This window comes from Artemia franciscana, chromosome 12 (genome assembly GCF_032884065.1).
Source record: "Artemia franciscana chromosome 12, ASM3288406v1, whole genome shotgun sequence".
Lineage (NCBI taxonomy): Eukaryota > Metazoa > Arthropoda > Branchiopoda > Anostraca > Artemiidae > Artemia > Artemia franciscana.
This window is the reverse complement of record NC_088874.1, coordinates 12,347,742-12,370,835: the sequence shown is the minus strand read 5'-3', so window position 1 is coordinate 12,370,835 and position 23,094 is coordinate 12,347,742. Positions and strand designations below refer to the sequence as shown.

The following is a 23,094-nucleotide window of genomic DNA, read 5'->3' as shown; positions in this document are numbered from 1 at the left end:
CAAACCTTCGCCTATTTCCCCAAGGCTTCTGAGTTCAAATGCATAATAAAACAGCTAAAGATCAGCTTTAATGTTGCTAATCAACGACTTATAAAAGGATTAAAATCTGTTTGGTAGTTGTTCTACCAGAGAAATAAAGCCATAATAGTTTGACCCTAGATGACCTTGGTAGTTTTATCTAGGGTAGATGACCCTAAGACAGTCTCAATATAAATTCTGAAAATAGTCTGAAATTCTGCGTTTCTACCTGTTCAGAAAAGGCTTCGTATACCATATTGAAAGCCCCGTTGGGATGCATGGGGCCCACCAGCCGTATGACGCAGAGACCTTTGCTAGCTCGTATTTCGGGAGAAATCCACGGCAAGTACTCTAATTGCGTAAATCAGGGTAGGTCAAGGCATATGTACTTTTTTCCAGCCTTATGTTCAACCAATATAGTGATTCTTTAGTAGGTCACGCAAAATTCCGCTCTAAATTCATCAGCGACAAAATCTAGGGATTCTTTTAAGCTTTGACTTGTTCGTGCCGCAGTTCTTCATAATAAGACTATATAACGCAAAGACTGTTAAACTACAAAAAAATCTAACTTATAAAATCGAGGACTAAGATGATGATGTAAAGGTTGGATGACGAAAAGGTTGCATGAGACTTCAATTTTCGTATTCAGAGACCACGCAAGGGCTAGTAATAAGGAATAACTCCAGTATTTCGTCAGAACTAAACACAGCTCAAAACTGTCAGCCAATTAAGCCCTCATTTTTCTGATACGTTTAAAATCTGTTTGCTTGTTGTTCTTTTATTAACAAGAGAAATAAAGCAATGGTAATGACCTTGATCCTTAATGACCTTGATGGTTGACCCCAATTTTGTTAAAACAGAATTTATTATTTATGGAAGATCAAATCAAAAGTTGAAAAATATTTCTCTGAATAAAATTACCATTGATACTATTCATGAAATCAAAAGAGTATACACAGCAAAATATGTAGGTATCGTTTTTGACCCTACCATGAATTTTAAAACACATATTTCGTTGTTGAGACTAAAATTATCAAGAAATATAGGTTTGCTCCACTGACTAAAATTTTTATTCTCATATAAGGTTCTAAGAATCCTATATTTTTGCCTAATTGATGCACACCTCCAATATTGCTCAGCTATATTTTTCCTGACTTTTAACTCACATATTAAACCACTACAAACCCTGCAAAACAATGCTATTCAAATTCTAGATAAGTTTTTACAACACCCGTGGAGTACAGATATCCAATCTGAAACACGTACTTTTACCTGTTTCTAGACATAATGACTCTTACACAGAAATCTCATCTCTTATTATCTAGTTGGTTTTTTAAGATTCAACATGTACATAATTTCTTTTTTGACCAGAATTTACTGTCCAAACATCAAAATTCACTGATAACTAGATGTGTTAACCCGTTTAAACTACCTCTGGTGAAAAATGAAAGATCCCGTTTCAACCTCCGGTATATGATCCCATCAATAGCCAACAAATATTCATTAAATTAATTTGTTGAGTTACCAAAAGAATCTTTCAAGAGACGATTAAAAATTTATATAATGGAATCTGCTTGCAAGAACGGTTGGTAAAATTTTTTTATTTTATATTTTATTTTGGCCTCACTCCACTTACTCCACCTGAAATATTCTCATTAAAGATACTGTTTTTTTTTATTGATGAAACAGTGGTTTATTTTTTGTTTGTTGTGTATCAATCGAGGATTGTTAATTTTTGTTTATATGTCTTGCCCAGTAGTCGAGCTTGTCTCTCCATTTGGGCAAGTTGAAGATTTTGATGAATATGAATTTTTGAATAAATGAATCTGAATCTGAAAAGCTTTTTTCCTACTCTTAGCGGATTTGGAATTCTTTCATCCAGTAGATAAAATGTAGAAATAGTCGAAAAATTAAAACCATAAAATCTTACCTTCAAAATTTCCCAAGCCATTAACTTGGGTGTCATAGACGAGGATACCAGCAAACATCATGATGAGAGTAAAGTTCCACATACTTAAAGAGCGTTTACTTCTCCCTTTCTGCGTTTGAGTCACAATAAGTTTCTAAAAACAAAAGGATCCATGTTAGCGCCCTTATCTTTACCAGTAATCCAATGGGTTATCTATTCAGTTTAAGAAGGCATTACAAGGAAAACTCATTTTCGCAACATATCTCTTCATCAACTTTAAGCTCTCAGACACCCACTATGCTAACCTTATTTTGACATCCATTTACGATAAGTAACTGGAGCCACCCTAGCCGAGAGGATGGCACACTAGATTTGCCGTCATATGTCCTACTGGACAGAGGTTTGAGTCCTGGTGTCACCAATCTCGAGTCCTGACGAAGTATGTCAGTCATGTGACTGCAAGCTCAACCGCCTGGGATGCGGAGGCAATAGGCCTTTCAGACCAGGGCCTCGGGATAGTTGGTTTTGCCCCGCTACAAATTACAAATAGGTAAATAATAACAGCCTACAGTCTAGACCTATCATAGCTATTTCAGTACCTGGTTTATGATGAGTAATTATCAAATCAAGAACTTGATTTTAATATGCTAGGAATATGACTTCTCTGGTAAAAATCATGTCTGAAAATAGACCAGTTTCATTCAATCAGGTAAATAAACTTCATTCAATTTCATTCAATAAATTCAAATCAGGTCTGAAAGTAAAATAACATTTGATATATTATTGGCATGTAAAATTAAAAATCTCTTTGATTCCAATCGTTCATTAGAGCAAGGGTACAGCGAGGGTCTGTGTCTTACCCCCCCCCCCCCAAGGTTTTCCCTTTTTGTTCTGCACTACTCTTGGAAGCAGAGCTCATGCCCTGGAATATTAGTAAATTATGCATTTACAATATGAAAAGACGTGTGGGAATTTATCCGAGATAATGAAAAGGGGAAGTACCACACTGATTCCATGTAAAAGGCAGGTATGTTTACAGCCACACACACAGAAAATGTTCCGCCCATTGACAAGTTTTTAGACAGAGGAGATGTGCTTCAGGTCAAGAGAAATAGAGAACTTTAGAAGCCAAGAGCATCTACAGCCGTTTTCCTTGCCAGAAAAGGATTAGCGTTTCGTGGACCCAAAGTCTTTGGAACTCTATCAATCAACGAAACTATCCAAAAGGGCGAAGGCGATGCGGATCTTTATTAAGATTCTGGATTAAATCAGGTCATACTAGTTCAAAGGATCCCCTGGAAACGACCCGGTACAAATACATATTATACAAGCCGGCAAATTCAAAACGATTTTATCATTTAGTAACATTATTTTGAAAAAAAAAACTTGAGGAGAAAGTGAGAGATTCTTGATCGTTTTCTGTGCTTGTCGATGAAACGATAGATACGGCTACTGCCGCCCGAATAACGTTTGTGCTAGGTTTGTCAAAAATAGAAAAGATCCCGCTATTCATTCCTATTGCTGATATATCTGTAAAGGGAGTGAAAGCTGTAATATGCAAAACGAATCTTACTCTTCAACCAAAATTCATAGCAGTTCAAGGATATGATGGCGCAGGGTCAATGAGCGGACATATTACGAGAGTTCAAGTCCTAGTACAGGAAAAGCATTCTAAAGTCACGTTCGTGCACTGCAGCTCATACTGCTTAAATTTTTACATTTCTGAAAGATGCCCTATTCAGGGTGTACAGAATTGTATGAGCACAATTGAAAGTGTTTCATTTTGTAACACCCCAAAAAGGCAAGCAGTCCTTACTCCACAAATTGAAAAAAGAGAAAATGAGAGCAAAGAGGAAAAAGCTAAAGAGAATACGTTCCATTCATTGAATCCAACACCACAACTCTGGGCAACCACTTGTACAGTTGCTTCACCCAATAATAGTAGCTTTCGATGAGATCAAATTCTGGATTAGCAAGAAAGCTACGGTTGAGGCTCAGTTTCTTCAAAGTGCGATTAAAAAAAGAGACTTTATAATGAGTCTCTTTGTGTCGGGTATGATTTTCCATTGACTTTGCCATTAAATCTATACCCGCAGAAGGAAAATCTATACCCGCAGAAGGAAAATCTTACCCTTTCCGACACTGTAAAGTCAGCAATAACTGTAAAAGAGAACTTAAAAGAGGCCCAAAATAAGGCAGGTGTCGTATTTTCACTCATTTTTAAGAAATCTAGCGACATATGCCAAGATATGGATATCCCTGTTTTGAGACCAAGAAAAATAAGGCGGCAAACAATGAGACACAACGTTTCAGTAGTCTCAGTTGAGAATTTTTTAAAACGGTGGCCAAAAGTTTGAATCGTAACAAAACATACTATCACCCCTTTCCAGTGTCTATTACGAACCATCCTAGATGGACGTGAGAGCCAAAACGCTTCTAGAATTACCAAGCTAACAAAATTCTACGACCAAAAAACTTCAGAGATATATCATTCTGTGGTAGCAAATTTTGATTAAAAAAAAAAAAAAAAAAAAAAAAAAAAAAAAAAAAAAAAAACATGCCACTGATACTTTGCAGCATTGCAATGCTGACCTCTTGCCCGTGATAAATGCGTTACTTTGTATTTTAGCAACAATTATAGTCGCTACTTGTACAACTGAAAGATCATTTTCTTCATTGAAGTTGCTAAAGCCCTACTTGAGAATTAGAACTACAGTAAACGGCTAAATGGCCTTGGAAAGAATACGTACACGAACGAATCGGGATCACTGAGGATGAAGTAGTCGATTAAGTGTCTAAAAACTCAGAGACAACATTTCTTTGTATATGAGAGAACAAATAAAATAATAATAATAATAATAAACCTTGTACCTAAAAACTACCGTTTCCCAATTTGTTGCAGATTCAAACTACATGCAAAACTCAAATTTTCTATGGCTTAAGGTCCTTATAATGCATAAGTTCATTAAAAGGCATAGGTACACCTTCATTACGCCCAGGTAGCTTGTCTCTGCCAAGCCTAAAAACAATGAATCACCCCCCCCCCAGAAGACTTTTCTGGCTCTACTTCTGTATCGGAAAAGACTTTGTTTTAAACTCCTGCGGAACCTACTGATGACTAAAAAATCAACACGCTCAATTGAGACATATAATACAATTATGTATAGGTTCCTTAAGGAGAATATAGAAGCCTGGCGGAGTACAGGACGAGTTGAACTCTGATTTCTGTAATTTTTTACGGAGAATATAAGCCCTTTAGACAGAGTAGCCTTAACTTCTCGCAGAAAAAAAAATTGCTTCGACGGGTAGAAGGTTCATTCAAAAGCTTAACGTCAGCATATAGTTTGAAAAAAAAAAAAATGCTGAAGATATTGACATGTGGCAAATAAAAGTTTAATTGCTTAACTCTATTAATTGCGTGACAAAACAAACAAAACTGCTAAAGTCAGCAGATTAGTTGCCATAGAAAGCGAATAATGCTTCATGTAAAACTACTGGTAAAGTAAAATTTCGTGAAAAAAAGGAAGTTGGGAAGAAAAAGACAATCTAACCACCAACTGTAAACCATGACGAAAAATAAAACTAGCAAAACGAAGAACCATTGTTCTTCTGAGCTTCCTGTCGTCTTTTTTAGTCTCCAAAAACGTACTTATTATTGTACACGACACATTCAACAGGTCTGAATTGCCTACTACATGGAGAACGTTCAGTGCAGCATCATACCACAGTAATTTAATTTATTTTTTCCTCTTTCAAGAAGAGTTAAACACTAACCCTTCAACGAAACTGTTCCTGATCCCAGTAAATATTAAAAAAAGAATAAAAATCTTATTTTGCATCGACAGCGCTGGTATGCTTTCTTTTTTCTCGTTTTTTTGCCACGTTTGATCGCATCACAAACCAGTGGATGTAGAACATTGGTTTAGGGCTTTTCTGAACAGAAATAAAATATATCTTGCCCTATTTCAGCCGCTAAACAGATAATTTCATAGCAAAGTATCTTTTTCTGCCGTTCTTGGCTAAAAAATTAGCCAGTCTTTTATTCTTATATTCGTAAAATGTCCCAACCGCCGGAATCATTCGTCGTCGTTCACACGTTCCCCAATAAGCAATTTTCGTAACAGCTACAAACTCATCAGAGCAATAAGCCACCCTAGTTGAACATGCTGGCAAATAATGCTCCACTGCATTAGGTTCAAAGCTTCTGCATTGCACAACTCCTATAAAATATTGTTTTACACTCATGCTTTTGCATCTTACTCTGTTACGCTTATCACTGTCGTCTAAGATGAATCTATACCAACTCACGAGCGAACACAAGGATTAAAATAGAAGGGAAGAAGTGAATGAATCAAAAGAGCCAGACCAATTTCGTAGAAATTACATCAAACTAAGGCAGCAAGTAAGACAAAAGGAAAGAAAAAAATTAAAAAGAAATGGAAAAAGCAATAAACAAACTAAAAGAGAGAAACGAAAAAATGAAACAAAAAGAGAAGATAAGTATAAGAAAACAGGTATAAAAAACATGTCGTTTAAGAGAGTTCATATTTGAATGACCTTCCTCATATTTGCTTGTACCTTTTTTTTTTACATTATCCTGGAACTTTAACTTGTCTTTTTTTTAATCCATCAGGATAACCCAAATAAAAGAAGATATGGGAAATATTGGTTAACTCAGGACTACAGTTAAAACCAACAACAAATCTCATTACCTGGCTCTGATTCCCATTCCTTATTTCTATTAAGAGCTCAATAATTTTGTTCATGATGACCGTCTATCATATACAGTGTCTTATATCACTCCATAGGTGCCAGTAACCTCTAATTTGTCAGTTAATGTGTCTTAAATAATTCACACAACTGGGCTCTTCACTTATTATAAATAGGTACTGTATACATTTAAAAATAAAATTTAATCCTAATAGTGAAAACCTGCAAGATAGTTAATAGTGGGGACCTGGGACCTTATATCACAGGAGCACTAAAACATGTTCCACACAAATATATCGTACATCTTTATTTTTAACTGGGAAGCTCAATTGGTCATCCAATGAAGCAGTAGAAGAATTAAACATGCGGCTGACTTTTCAGCTATCGTTCTATAAATGAGGAATTGGATGAGAAAAAATGAACAGCGAAAGAAGGATGGCGAGACAGAAGGAGAGAGAGAGACTTAATTGTTATTGCTCTTAGACTTCACCTGAAAATTAGCGTATTTGTCACAAAATTGTTCATTAACGTTACACAATTATAACCGAATACGAGTAATTTGAATTTAATATCTTAGCACCCGGACCCCACCCCTCGAAAGGTATGTTGTTCATGACTTATTATATTTTAAGACCAAATTTTTCAGCAACAGAACCATCAATATAATTCAGAGACAACTATACCTCAGAGGATTTCAAACACAGATAGTAATCTTCGGTAATTTTCTTTTGCTTCTTCCATCTTTGAAGATTCTTGGAGCGTTTTTCCTGATCAGCATCTGTCACTGTTTTACACTTTCTGTAAATTCCAGCAATGGCATTTCTCAGTTTGCTAACAGGAACTTCGTGTGAATGCTCGTGTATGTGATCGAGAAGTACAACAGTTTGTTCTAAGTAGTTTTCTAATTGATTTTCCCATATCTTTGAACATTCAGGATCTGAGCAAAGGCACTTGATGAGCTCATCTAGAAACAAACTTATTTACGATGGATATAACAAAGGGAGATAGATGTAGAAACATTTACAATATTTTGCACATATACTTCTTTCAAATCATATTCAACTATTTGAAACTCGGTTAATAATTCTGAACGATTAAAATGTCAGATCCTAGTATCTAGAATACATTCAAGTCTAGTTTGAAATTGGTTAAATTACTTGTGTTTTGAAAAACTCTTTCCTCAAATCCTGAGGGAAATGTAAGTGTTACGTTTTTCTCCTATTTCCGCAGTTGGTTTAATTTAAAGTTGATTCTTTAGCTAAGCTCAGGTCTGCCCCTGGTACTGGTATAGTTTTTTTTTTGGCTTTGTACATTATACTGTGTAATAAACACTTTTAGCAAAAGTGTATCCTAAAATGAAATGAAAAACTCTTAAAAAAATATGTCTTTATTTATACTCAAAAAGTTTAAATATTTTTCCTTCGTGCGGCAACGAGTCCCTCCAAATGTTAGATTATCAGAATGAAAACCCTGCCTTATTTAGATGATTTACCTTTCTCTTCTGTCAAGGAATACTGACACCGAATCACACTTTTGCGATTCGTTGTATAAAATAGCCTAAAGTAGTCTATTTCAACAATATATTGATAAGATCTGTTGCTTTGATGACCTCTGTTTTACGATACAAATAGTAAAACAGAGATGGTCATACCAATTAAAATATCGCACTTTTGCGATTCGTTGCATAGAGTACAGTATTTTGACGATATTGAAATCATCTATTGCTTTGGATACCTGTATAATGATACAAAATAGTAAAACACAGATGGTCATACCAATTACAACATCACACTTTTGCGTTTTATTGTATGAAGAACAGTATTTCAACGGTATATCGATATCATCCATTGCAGAAACAAATGGTCATATCAATTAACATCATATTTTTGCGATTCGTTACATAAAGTACAGTATTTCAACAATATATTGATATCATCTATTGCTTTGGGGGACGGATACAAAATAGTAAAACATAGAGAATAATACCAATTAAAAACACTCTAACACAGTAAACTCCTTCCAGTAAAACAGTTGTATCGTGGCTTTGACCTCTATGTAGCCTTTCACTTTAAATATAGAATAATAAATATCATGATAAAACAAAAAAAAGAGAAGATAGCAGAAATTGAAGATAGGGATTATAACAACCGAAGATAGATAGCAGAAGAAGAATGCAAAATTAGACAGAACTGCTTCTTTTATTAGTACAGTAACAAATGTGCAGTTGAATGAGGCCGTGCACAAAAGTCGATATATTTTTGGTGGACTGAAAGATATGAGCGGTAAAGATTTTCTGTGGGTCGTCTTGGATATATCTTGAAAACTAAATAGAGCGTTGTTCTCACAAGCTTTAATAAGTAGAATATACCGTTGTGTTCTGATTCGGCATTCAAATGACCTGTTAAAATTGGTACAAAACATTCTTCAACAAAAATCACAACAAAAATTAATAGACCTCAATTTTGAACATAAATAGGACAGTTGTAGGTTTTTTTCTTCTTTAAAATGAACATAGAGAAGCAGAATACATCAGAACGAATTGTGCACCCCGGAACCACTGATCCAACCTATACAAACGCCATCGCAACATAAGAAAACCAAAAGTGAAGACAACTTTAAATGTTGCTCTTTACTAAGCCTAGTGGTCTAACTTTTCTTTTCTATACGTTTAGTTTTTTGTTCCAATTACACGTAAAACTATGGTGGAAAAAAAAAAAAACAACATCAGATTTAAAAAATAAACCACGAATTTTCTATCTGGACAAACAAATAATTGATTTAATAGGCTTAAATATGTACTAATCAACACAATTCAACAGTTGCAAGTTCCTATTAAAAACCAAAAATTATGTAAGTTAATCATAATAAGCTCATTGAACACTGGGTGAATAAAAATGACGTAAAGTTTTCTGGACTTCCTCAACAAAAATTCGCTTGAAATTGGCAATAACTGGAACATCAATTTATATCAGTAGATTGTCGGATTTTAGAAATCTTAAGAGATCTGACGATAAATCGATAGGCATGGAAGCACTGGTGTACCTTAATGTCTTTGCCACATCTCAAGGTACGCAATATCTATAGAAAAACCAGGGCCCGGCCAGGGTATGATCAACAGCATCAAGAGATCGAATAAAACAATTCAAAGTATACACATACAAGAGAATTCGAAAACACGAAGAGTGTAATATTCATGTTGACGCTCCGATCAGCTGGAGGAAAGAAAGAGCCTGAATTATCTTTACGTTTGCTAATGCACTTGAACATCAGGAATGTTGAGGCGTCTATAAACAGACTTAATCAAATTAACTTAAAAATAAAATGTCGGAGTCTTCCGTAAAAAAGCAATCTACATGTACACATGTTTTTTTCTATCCTTATTTTGAGAAATATCTTTATGATTATACGAAGCTGTGGGAACCAAGGATTTTTACCAAAATCCATGGAAAATAAACAAGTGGGCTTGGTTGGATTGGCTTGGTAAAGACTCAATTGAATCATAATTAAGCCAATTAAATGGCGAAAGATTAGCCATAAAATGGCAAAGGTCGAGGCCACATAAAAATCCCTGGACTTTTCATCACATAATTGCCAATTTAGAGAGTTATTTAACATTTTTTGCTATTTTTGCCTAAATGGTAAGTTAATAAATTCACTGATACACTTTTGTCAGCTTTTTCCCACTAATAAAGACAATTTGTTTTTTTTTTTAGTAAAAAAACACATTTAATTCACAGGATGACAAAAGAAAACTCGCACCGTGCATTCTTCACGTCACATCACCTTATTCTATCATGTTATATCTTGAAATGATTGAGGCTGTCTCTGTGAACGCCACGAGAACTCAACTGGAGCTAAAAAAAAAAAAAAAAAAATCCAAACGTGGAAAACCAGATTTAAATTTATTATAATTTTGCCAATTGGTCTGGATGTGAAAAAAATCCTCCAGGAACAGAATTCAAAAATAAATACATCTCTTAAGCCACATAGAGCCATGGAGAGCCTCAACGCAACCGATGAGAACAGTCCAAGCAACTGGAGTCCTTACTTGTACTTTTTCGCGACCTGATGCTAACGCCTCACCCGGCATCTAGAAGACTCAATATCTTTGCTAGCTCTTCGGCAGATCTTTGCTAGCTCTTCGGCAGATCAGATCCAGCAGCTCTCTCACCTTCTGCTAAACTTTTGAAATTTGCCAATTGGTTCGAGATCATTTCAGACAGTCGTCCAACGACTTTTCAATTGACCACCAAATCGGCTACACCAATAAGGCAAAGGAGTAGCTAGAAGCAATTGCTTGGTGATGCGGATATTGAGTATTCTCAGGATAGGGCCAAACCTACGCAGTCTTCGCTGTTTGACAATTATGGCGATGAGTTCGGTGCTATAGTAGCGGCAGCGCACGTCAACGTCCGAAAGAATCAAGATTCTGTCAAAGTATTGTATCCCCAAGCAGCTGCGGTGGGTACAGCTTACAGCTGAGCCGGTTGAATAAATAAGAGATAGAATCCAGCTAGCGTACAAAATTTTATGTATAAAAAAGAGGCATGCCATGAGTATATCGTTTAAAACTTACAGGAAATTACTAATAGCGGCCCCTCATCATAATATTCTGGTTCTAACAACATAGAGCACGCCTCCACAGCTTAAACGTATGATGACTAGCAGAAAGGAATCTTTAGAGGACGTGTGATCTGTCTTAAGACTGACCAGGCACCCCGTAGCTCAGACCGTAGCCTCCCAGATTTTTCAACAATACTACTTTACCTACAGAGCTTCGAGTTACCTAAGAAGGATTCTGAAGATCATTATTAGACTCAAGAACCTCATCATAGAGGAAATCAGTCATACTTCGCAGTCAATTTGTTGGTAAGTCTTGGGCAACTTTGGACCATGCCCCCAAAACATCCAGCAAGCTAAACTGAGGTCATCTCAAACTTCTATTCCAGAATATAGCGACGAAAACCACAATGCCTTTCCATAACAAACAAACACAAAGTAGAAACAATAAGGAAAATATTTTCAAGACAGTGGAAATCAATTCTGAGGGAATTTCGGCCCTATGTCCAAGGGCCGTCTTCAGCACAATACGAGAAAGAGAAAAAATATACATATATATATATATATATATATATATATATATATATATATATATATATATATATATATATATATATATATATATATATATATATATATATATATATATATATATATATATATATATATATATATATATATATATATATATATATATATATATATATATATATATATATATATATATATATATATATATATATATATATATATATATATATATATATATATATATATATATATATATATATATATATATATATATATATATATATATATATATATATATTATATATATATATATATATATATATATATATATATATATATATATATATATATATATATATATATATATATATATATATATATATATATATATATATATATATATATATATATATATATATATATATATATATATATATATATATATATTTCTCTCTTTCTCGTATTGTGCTGAAGACGGCCTTTGGGCGTTGGGCCGAAATACCCACAGAATTGATTTCCACTGTCTTGAAAAGATTTTCCCTATTGTTTCTACTTTGTGTTTGTTTGCTATTCCAGAGTGGAGAAGAAAGGCTCTAGAATTCCCAAAATGCTAATCTTTGAAGACAACAAGAGCTAAGCATCCATATTTAAACAAGGAGGCCTACTGAAAATAGAAACCCAATGTTATGGATCAATCAATAAAACAGCACTATATCTTCTCACACAATTTTTATGTCGATAATTCCTCGCCAATAACTATTTTCAGCTCTGAAAACAATGCTGCAGCATTGTACAATATATATCTGAATCAAAGCCACAATTCCTCGTTATATAGGCAGTAGGTTTCAGAGGCATCGGTCTAGCGTTGCTTATAGCAAAGCATCATAAGGCTTCAATGTATTCTTGTTATTATTCTTGTTCTCGTCACAGAGACACTTCATTTGGAAGGAGCGATCATATAAATCGGAGGCTCATTCGATTGAAAACTGACCCCCCCCCCCTTCCACGTACTTTTCCCTCCAAAGAAGCCGATCAAAAGTGTTAGATTGTCATTTTGTTGAAAATAATCCAAAGGTACATATGCCTCCGTGGTTGACATGGCCCCCACAGTCCCCGGCCAATGGCTGTAAGTTATTCAAGTTTCCCGTTGTTTACATATATAAAGTTTTTTATTTGCAAAGGGGGGCATGTTTGGTCCTGGGTCCCCGAAAAGGCTTAGGGTATCAAAGTGAAACTTTTTTGGACTGTTCAGAGGGAAGCTGAACAAAATCAAAACACTGCGTGCATGCTGGTTGTTGAAAGGGTGCATCAGCATTAATCTAAGCTATTAAATATCCAAGGAACAGTTGAGGGTATTAAGTTAAAACTTCCATGGAATGTTGAGAGAGATGTCGAAAAGTGATTGGAGACTAGTCATTCCCCGTCACCCTTTTAAGAAGCACCCTGCCCAAAAAACTGATTTATAATTTCGAAAAAGCCCTTTTGTTCAAAATAGTACAAAAGGACTAATAACTATATCTTCGGGGATGTGACGGCCCCTTCAGTCCCTAGTGCAACGATTGTAAATTATGTAACTTGCCAATTGTTTGAATGCAGAATTATATCACTGGGGAAAAAAGGACGTTTGATTCTGGATGTGTCTAAAAATGCTAACGGTATTACGGTAAAACTTCGGGGTATTTTGAGCTAGATCAAAAGATACGATGTTCATCCAGTTTATCGAAAAGGCGTATCTGAAATATCTTAGTGGCGACCGAGGACGCTAAACTGAAACTTTCAGGGCATGTTTAGGGGGATGTTGAAAAGTGGTCAGAGGGCAACCAATCCCTCCCATGTCCTTTTTAGTAGCCTTTTCCCCAAAGACATACAATAAATTTGTTTTAACAAATACCTTGTTCAAAGTAGTCTTAAGATCAAACAACTATGCCTCCGGGAATGACCGCATCCCTCGAAGTCACTGGGCCGTAAGTTATACAAGTTGCCATTGTTTCCATATAAGGTTTGTTATTGGGAAAAGGAGACACTTTTTATACCGGGTGTCCAAAAAGGCTTAAGCTGTTAAGATGAAACTTTCAGGAAAAGCTGAGAAGGAGGTCAAAGAAAATCAAAACAAACTATATGCAGAAGGGTTGTCAAAAGGTTGTATTTAACAATATCAACGAGCGGCTGAGGGTAATAAGTGGAAATTCTCAGAGCATGTTGAACAGGAAGTGGAGGGCAACCAGTCCCGCTCGTTTTAGATGTCCCTCCTCAATGCCAATAGAAATTTCAAAAAGCCATTTGTTCAAAATAGTCAAAGGTCTAACAATTCAGCATTCAGGGATGTTATACCCCCAGAGCCCTAAGGACAAGGAATATAAATTATGCAATTTGCCCAATTCTCCCATGCAGGATTTATCACTGGGAAAGTGGAGATTGTTTTATATAGGCTGTTTCCGAAAAGAATAAGGATACTGAGATGAAATTCTGGTGAATATTGAGGAGTATATTGAACCAAATCAAAAGGCACTATGTTCTTCCTGATAATCAAAAGGCATATCTACAATATCTCAGGAACAGATAAGGGTATTAATCTAAAATTTTCAGAGAACCTACTACTGCTGCTGTAACTGCAAGTGCAGCTACTTACGATTTTGACTAAGATTACTTACAAAGGAAACTATTTGTAATTATGACTATTTACGATTTTGACAAATTGCGACTACGACAGCAACTACTTGCAACTGTGACTGCAACTAATTGAGAATGAGACTATTTTCAATAAATGTTGAGGGGAATACTGAACAAAATCAAAATACACTATATGTATGCTGGTTGTTTATGTGGCTTATCAGCAATATCTCAGGGAAAACTGATAGAATTAAATTTAAACTTTCAGAGAATGTTGAGAGGAATGTTCGAAAGTGACCAGAGGACAGCCCCCCCCCCACTTGCCCTATATGGATCCCTTTCCACTTGCCCTATCCGGATCCTCCCCAGCAATAACATAAATTTCGAAAAAAATATTGCTTAAAATAGCCAAAGGTCTAATGACTATTCCTCTAAGATGTCAAGCCGCTCCTCCCCACAGTCCCCAGGTTAAGGTTTACAAATATGCATTTTTTCATTCTGTTTACACGGAGTCGTCATAAAAAGGAAACGATATAAGACTGAAACTTTAGGGATTTTCGAGGGGCATACTGAACTAAATAAAAAAAAAGTGTGCATCCAGGCTATCAAAAGGGTGTATCTGCAATAATATAGGAACGGTAAGGGTATTAAATTGAAAATTTCAGGGCAATAACTACTACTACTACTTCAGCTACAACTGCTACTACTTCCGACTGGGACTGTGACTTCTTGTGACTGTGACTGCGACAAAGTGCAACTGCGACAACTTGTAACTGCGACTACTTACAACTACGACAACTTGTAACTGCGACTACTTTCAGGGACTGTCCAGGGGGTGTGTAGAACAAGACCAAAACAAACTTTGCGCATACTGGTTGTCAAAAGGGCCAATCAGCAATGTCTAAGGAACGGCTGAGGATATTAAATTGAAATTTCCAAGACATGTTGAAAAGTGCTTAAAGGGCAAAGGGCCTCTCTATTCCTTTTTATCCACCGTCCCGAGGACTGATGAAAATGATATAATAGGAACCTTGTTCAAAATAATCAAAAGGTCTAATGACTATGCCTCCAGCGATGCCATACCATGCCCTCCCCTCCCCAACCTCCCGCGGGAAGGATTGTAGTTTATGCAATTTGCCGATTATTAGGACTTATTATTGAGGAAGGGTGGGAGATGTTTTATCCGTGAAACCTCAAGGAATGTTGAGAGAGATGTTACTAAATCAACCTGCAACATCTTAGGAATTTCTAAGAGCATAACTTGAAACTTTCAAATTCATTATTGCTTCAACTACTAGACTCCAGCTGCGACTGCATACGACTACGACTGCTTGTAACTGGAACTACGACTGTTTATGACTGCGACTACTAGCGACGGCTAATGCGACTACTTGCTACTACGATTGCAAATGCTTGAGACTGTAACACCTTGTGAGTGTGACTACAACTACTTGAGACTGCGAATAGGAAATGCAACCCGATTGCTAATACCAATACTTGCGACTCTTAACTACTTGTAACTGCGACTACTTGCGACTGCAAAAACTTGCGACTACGAGAGCGACAACTTGTTACTGCAACTGTTCCTACTTGCGACTGCGACTACTACTAGCACTGCCAATACTTCCGCGATTGTGACTGTAACTGCAATATTACTACAACTAGAACTACTGAATTAAATCAAAAGAGCTTCGTCCTTCTTGTCAAAATGAGATAGTGCATTCAGGTTGTAAAAAGGGCTTATCTGCAATATCTCACGAACGGTAAAAGTTATTATGTTTACCATTTCAGCGACTGTTAAGGGGGCTTTTACACTGAATTAAAAGACACTAGGTGCATCCAAGTCGTCAAAAGACCGTATCTGGGCGTATACCTTCAACAATATTAAGAATTTAAGGTTGAAACATTCAGAGAATGTTGAGAGAGATATTGAACTTAAGACACTATGTGCATCCCAGTTGTCGACGGATGTAAAAGCAATATCTCAGGAACAGATAAGACAATTAGGTTAAAAATTTCAGTAAATTTCGATTGGGACGCTGAATTAAATCAAAAGATACCACATGTGTCCTGGTTATCAAAATGGCATGTGTGCCATGTCTCAGGAACAGTTCAGGGTATTAAGTAGTAAAATCCAGAGAATATTGATGGGGATATTGAACTTAATCAAAATACAACTATGTACATTCCGGTTGTCAAAAGAGCGCATTCGCAGTATGTCAGGATCGGCTAATGGTATTTAGTTGGAACTTTCAGGGGATGTTAAACTCAAAATATACTCTGTGCATCAGCCTTGTTAAAAGCGTGAGTGCAATGTCTTATTAACAGTGAAGAGTATTAAGTTGAAAATTTCAGAGAATGTTGAGGGGGATGTCAAATTCAATAAAAAGACATTCTGCATCCCGGTAGTAAAAAAAAGTGTATCTAAAATATCTCAGGAGCGCCTATTGGCATCTAGCGGACACTTTTGGGGAATATTGAAATAAATCAAAAGACATTATTTGCATCCATGTTGCCACAAACGTACATAATATTAAGTCAGATTTCAAAAACGGCGAGGATCTTAAGATTGAACCTCGAGGGAATGATGAGAGGAGTGTTGAACTCAACCAAGACATTATCTGTATTCATGCTGTTGGAATATTTTTTTCGTACCGTAATTAGAAAATGCTCACGCCAAAGTCATGAATAAAATAGCTCTAAGAGACAGAAATAAAGGAAGCTGAGTGATGGCTCTGATATATATATATATATATTTTTGCTATTCCATTATCATTCCTATGTAATTTTTTGAGTATTCTCCCACGAGGATTCTTTGAGTACATTATCTCCAAGTCCAATTACTTATTGAATCAAAGACGTAGTTCAAGAACAGTTCCAAACCTTAATTTGAAAATGAACAAATTAATACAATAAATTATTTGAAAATGTGTCAAAGCCATTGCTAAGATAACCTTATGCAACTTAAGAGTTTAAATTAGGATCGAATATTTTAATTCTTAAGCCGAAGATTTGAAAAATGAGATAAATATTCATTATATTAACCAATAATAAAACTTTGGAGATAAAAAACGAACAAAAAAAACTTCTGAAAACAAAAGTTTCTGAAAAAGAAGTTTTCAAGGAAAAGTAAATAGTCATATTAGACTTAAGGGCTGCTAAAATGAAGTCCTACAATAATTCAAACTCAAAACGACCAAAACAAAATGAACAAAAATTAAAGTAAATGATCATGTTGAACGTAAATATAATAGATATTGATGTAGATGAGTAAATAAATCTTAAAACGATCAAAATGTAAATTGAATATTCAAATTAAACTAAAACCGAACAAAAATTACTACACTCAAGAGTTTGGCTACTGCTCCTTTCCTTCTACCCCAACTGTAAAAGTTATTAAGCTTATAGCATCATTTGTGCTTTACTAAAACAAAATATATTATGAAGATTTTTTTAAATTCTAATGTTGAAAAAAATATTGTTAAATAAAATCTTCAATTGCTGAGATTTCCAGAAATCAATTTCATTGTATTCAATTCATTTTCACTTTTTTTTTCAATTATTTTGATTATATAGAGTTTTAATCCGTTGATGTTTTAAAAAATTGAAACGACTGTTAAAAATATATAATAATTTCAGTAAAACGTCTGAATATGATATTCAGTCGTTAAATATGATATTCAGCACTAATAAAAAAAATGTTACCCAAAATTTCTTCTTGTAGTGTTGGATCTTGAATAGGATGAACTCTTTCCAGATAAGGCAAAAATAATTCTCGACCACCTTTTTCATAGTTACCACAGCAGATGTTACGAAACTTGGGCAAAATGCCAACAACTTTTTTACGAAAATCAGCTGGCAATAATCTATCAGGATCTGACAGCGGCTGCAACACAAGATCCCAAATAATTTGTCTTTTGACTGTTGGTGACTCTGCTAGGCGACCTTTGTGAAAAATATCATATACAAAGAAGTAGTCAGATACACACAAATCAGGGACTGATGCATTTTCCGGTAATTTTTCCAACTGCTGAACAAGGTAACACATGACCGTTTTGTAATATTCCTTCCAATGTATAAATGCAGACATTACAATTTTCCAGACTGAAAAATTTACATTTATAAATATAATGGTATTAATATTAGTAATATAATAATATTATAAAAATAATACATATAGTATTTATTATTACACTAATTTTGACATAAATATTTTATGTAGCAAATACAATCATAATATGATTACAAAATAATTATAAAATATATAATATCATAATAATAATAAAAAATTAGTGAAATAATATTATAATAATAGAAAAAACATAATAATATTATAAATACTTTAATATTTATTGGTTGATAAAATGAAGATTGCAAATAACCTAGTTTCAAAAAAAGAAAAGGAGAGATATCTCTCCTTAAAATCGATTGCGTCAGGAAGCTTAAGTGCAGATAGGGTCATTGAATAGAGGGGTGGGAGGAAACCAGAGGATAGTTTTTAGAAGGGAAAGGGAGTTGTTAGAACACGAAAACACATTGTTTCCAAACCAGGATGTTTCTGGGGAGGATAGTCCTTCAAATTAATCTCAGGAAGTATTTCTCTCTATCCCCCTTTCATATGAAGCTACGTTAAAAAATAATAATGAGGAACGAGTGAAATATAAAAATAATACTAGCTTAACCACTCATGGTTTAAAGGAGTATGTAATTGGGGCATTTCTGTGATAAGGTTGTTATCCCATGAGCAGCCCAAAGAGCCTTAATATGTGGCTCATAGCTCGAGCTGAACTTTACTGTTTATACATAATTTTTTTAAACCAATCAACTATCCTTATGCAAAGAACTTTACTCCACATATATTGCCTGGAGAGAGGGGCACGCTTATTCCAATACTTGTTTCCAGCGATAAGAATTTATAGTCATACGGTTCCATCAGATTTGTATATTACTAGATATATGCAATACGGAGGCAAAGGGAAAGTTTATCGGAGAAGCAAACTGGAAAATTCTAATCCAACTTCATAATAAAGTTGTGATTTTTCGTCCAATTAATAATTTTTGGCTTTTTGTCCCTTTATCCCATGAATGAGAAGATATGATTCACCAGGTTTACAATAATTAGTTCTATTCGCAATTTAAACGTGAGAATATTCTGTCAATTAAATCCTATGGAACGATTCGGTCCCAAAAATCGACTGCAAATTGAAGCTTAAAATGATTGCTGAAAACTTTTTCTTTAAAATAGTGTATTTTCATCCATTATAGCATCCTCATATACATTTGAAGATACTTAGGGTTCAATTCTAAATTCTGCTATCTAAATTCAGTATTTAAGTCAAGTCTAGCCCACCAATACATTTTGAAATTAAAATAGTACTTAAAAAAAGCAGTGTATATGTTCCTAAGGATACATTCCTTGCATGAAAATACTCAAATTATTCTGGTGATCGAATGCAAAATATGCACTTGAAAAAACGTTTAAGCAAAGAGTTTGCAGGTTTTAATCTGCCCTGTTGGGGAGCAAAAGTTTTCTCTAAAATGTAAAACACTCGATACGTGTTAATTAAACAAATCACACCCAACTAATACGCTTAGGTTAGATCTCAGAAAACCGGTTTCATAGCAACAAAGACAAGTGACGAGTGGTAAAATGCCTTGGACTTGTATAATTTGGGCAAAATATTTGCACATTAGGGTGGGGTGTTGGTTAGGGGTGCTGTCCAAATAATTTACCCCATCGCGCACCCTAATGTATAAATATATAGCCCAAATTAAATTATTATATAAACTTAAGGTTATTATTCATTAAGACTAGCCTAACTTTACTTCTTGAGTATTTTTCGTTTAAGTAACAAGTACCAAATACTCAAGACGTCAGCCGATGGGGATATGGGCAAGCTGTGGTGCAATGTGCAAAATATACTTATTTGTGATTTTTCTTATTTAAAATAGTTTATTCTTGTTTTGAGAGTTGTTTAAATGCTAATTTTAATCATGTTCTATTTTACATGTTGAATATGTTGAGATTTATATGCATATCGGCTTTAACGATCAAAAGGTCATATATGACACTTTTAATGAAAGTAAAGCCCTGTGGTGACCCAGTGGGTTTGACCTTAGCTTGGTAATACGGGAACCAGAGATCAAATTTTACCGTGGCAACACACTGCAGGGACCTTAGTAGTCAAGAAGTGTCGTTAATCCGATTACTTACTTAATGAAAGTGAAATTGTTTAACGTTAAAATATTGAAATTTCTGAATGCTGAAATTTTAATTTGTTGAAATGAAGCTAAACTGTTGAATATATATATCTATTTATATTCATTTCAGCTGTAAGTAATCTAAAAGACTTTTATGTGACCCTTTTTGTAAAAGTGAAATCGATCAAACCCGAAATTTCCTGGGATTCCTAGAAAAAGGGATCAGTAAAAAAAAAAGGAAAAAAGAAGATAAAAGACAGTTTGATAATTAAAAGCTAAATTGAAGATTTAAACGTGAATACTTAACGCGAAAACGTGTAATTAAACACACTTTCTTTCCTAAAACTTTTGAGGAAACATCCAAAAGTAAATTCGAAACCGTTCAACTAGTTGACTAAAATCCAAACCATCAGTGACTCTTCTTTTTTAAATTGATTGAATGCTTGTCTAAAGGACTACGTCAATATTGCTTCTATATAGCTCACATAAAGAATTTCTGAAAAACTAACGATTCCCGATTCTTTTTTTTAAACAGAAGAGAGCAGTGTCAATAGTAACTGTGAAAAACATATTATGCATTGGACATTACTGAAAACCGACGAGAACATCCTAGGAGTATCAAAAACAGTTTAAGACAAAAGATTATACAATTGGCAAAAAGGAATTTGGGGAAACTCTAAAGCTAGGGATATTCCCAGGACCAGAGCTGAACCTTAAAGGTCTGTTGTTGAAGGTTGATGATGGATTGCACTTACATATTTATATTTTAGATACTAAGTGATGTCACTAGTTGTTTCGTCACGTCCCTGGATGGCATTTTGCACAAATAAGTATTACTACTGATATCTTATCAATAATAACATAACATTACTATTTTATTACAATTTTCTTCTCATTATACCTTGTCAAGTGAAAAGAGCAAGCAACATTCCTATGCAAATACAGAAGGGAGAATAGTGAGAACTTTTGTCCCAAGACAGTGAACAAACAAAACCTATTTGAATATTTTTCTCTCATTATTCTCTCTTCTGTATTTGTATTATGGAAAAGCAGTGTGGTCTTCGTCATTATTAACATTCCTATGTGAATTCCAGATGGCATTTCTTTTTTTCAAATATTTAAAAACTTTTTCAACATTGCCACAGAGTTTCGGTCCTGTTGTTTAGCTTCACTTTAAACGAGTTCCTTCTAAAAGTTTTACAGACAATGAAAAAAAAAACAAACGCAACATTGCAGCTGGGAGAAAAAAACAAAAAACTAATAATCTCGGGAAATTGTGATTTGCAAATATTTACACAGAAAATACGTGCTCATACTCCCCAAAATTGTTCACAAGGACTAAATTTATCTTTATTTTATACCCTCTCCCATGTCACGACCAAACTCAACATTGATTTTACCCAGCTCCCGAAAAGACTCCCGTGTACCCCGTCCCCTACTTCCGGGTCAGACATTTTTATTTTATTCGAAAATTCTCTAAATAGTATTCTAGTCTTGAATAAGCCGCGTATAAAATTTTAGAAGACAGCAACAATTTTATTTGGACTAAATACCTTTTAACCCAACCTTTGGGTCCTTGCTTCCAGCAACACTGACAACCCAAAATACGTAATCTAATGATTTTCGATGAAAAATCTTAGTAATGTTGCCTACAATCTTAGCAGTTTCTTGCAACTGGACTTCATCAAAACAGTACCGATTCAATAGAATGCTGACTAGAACCATGGATCCATACTTGGCACCTGAAAAACAAAATGGAAAATAACAATCAGATTATAAAATTAGGGTACACACCAGAAAAAAAGCACTTTAGTTGACCCAAAACAATAGTAGAAGAAATGGAGGCATTTTAAAAATTGAACATAAAAAAAATTGAAATCTACAATGGATATAACAACAGACACAAATTTTATTTCTACCGTTCTGCAACAAACAGTTACCAATTCTAACCAACAGATATGTTTCCACAAATCAATTATTGTTGACGTTTATCAGTCAAATTCTTCAGTAAAAAGAAACATTATTTGAGAATCTTTTGGAGCCTGAGGCTAAAAAAAAAAATTCAAAGCATAGCCATAAACTCGTAAATTCTTTTATATGAGAAATAGTTGTGTAACGCATTCCTGTCTTCAAAACTTCCATTCGATTTTACTGGCTTGATTTAAAAGCCTGGATTTTATTTAGAATGTCTCTGCATTTCATTTGGTGTTCGGTTAACCCCCCCCCCCTCCACGAACTGTTCCCCACGTAAAATTCTACCTTGCAGAAAGCTACCCCTCCCCCAAAAATTCTACCTACATGTAAAATTGATTAACCGAAGGAAAATTAGAAAAAAGAAGGGATTCTGAATTATTCTATCCATATTCCAAAATACAGGTAGATGATAGAGTGAAGAATAACCTGAAAGGTTTGTTTCATATATTTGTATTTCTTGTAATACTTTTTTTCTTGCTTATTCCGGGGTTAAGGATTGATCTATCATAGCAGGGTAAGATGACTGTTAAAGACAATAATTGTCTTGCTTATTTCAAATAAGCAGTTTTGCCCAACTTAAA

The 23,094-nt window shown here is 34.6% G+C and overlaps 1 protein-coding gene across 1 annotated transcript in view; it reads right to left on the bottom strand.

Annotated features, from left to right (window-relative positions):
- Nucleotides 1-23,094, bottom strand: part of LOC136033699 (uncharacterized) — a 65,606-nt gene that overhangs the window by 29,277 nt on the left and 13,235 nt on the right. The window contains exons 4-7 of the mRNA XM_065714548.1: nt 22,093-22,281; nt 18,044-18,442; nt 7,321-7,601; nt 1,949-2,081 (exon numbers count right to left, since the gene is read on the bottom strand). Coding sequence (XP_065570620.1) covers nt 1,949-2,081; nt 7,321-7,601; nt 18,044-18,442; nt 22,093-22,281 — 1,002 coding nt within the window. The remainder of the gene's footprint in view (nt 1-1,948; nt 2,082-7,320; nt 7,602-18,043; nt 18,443-22,092; nt 22,282-23,094) is intronic.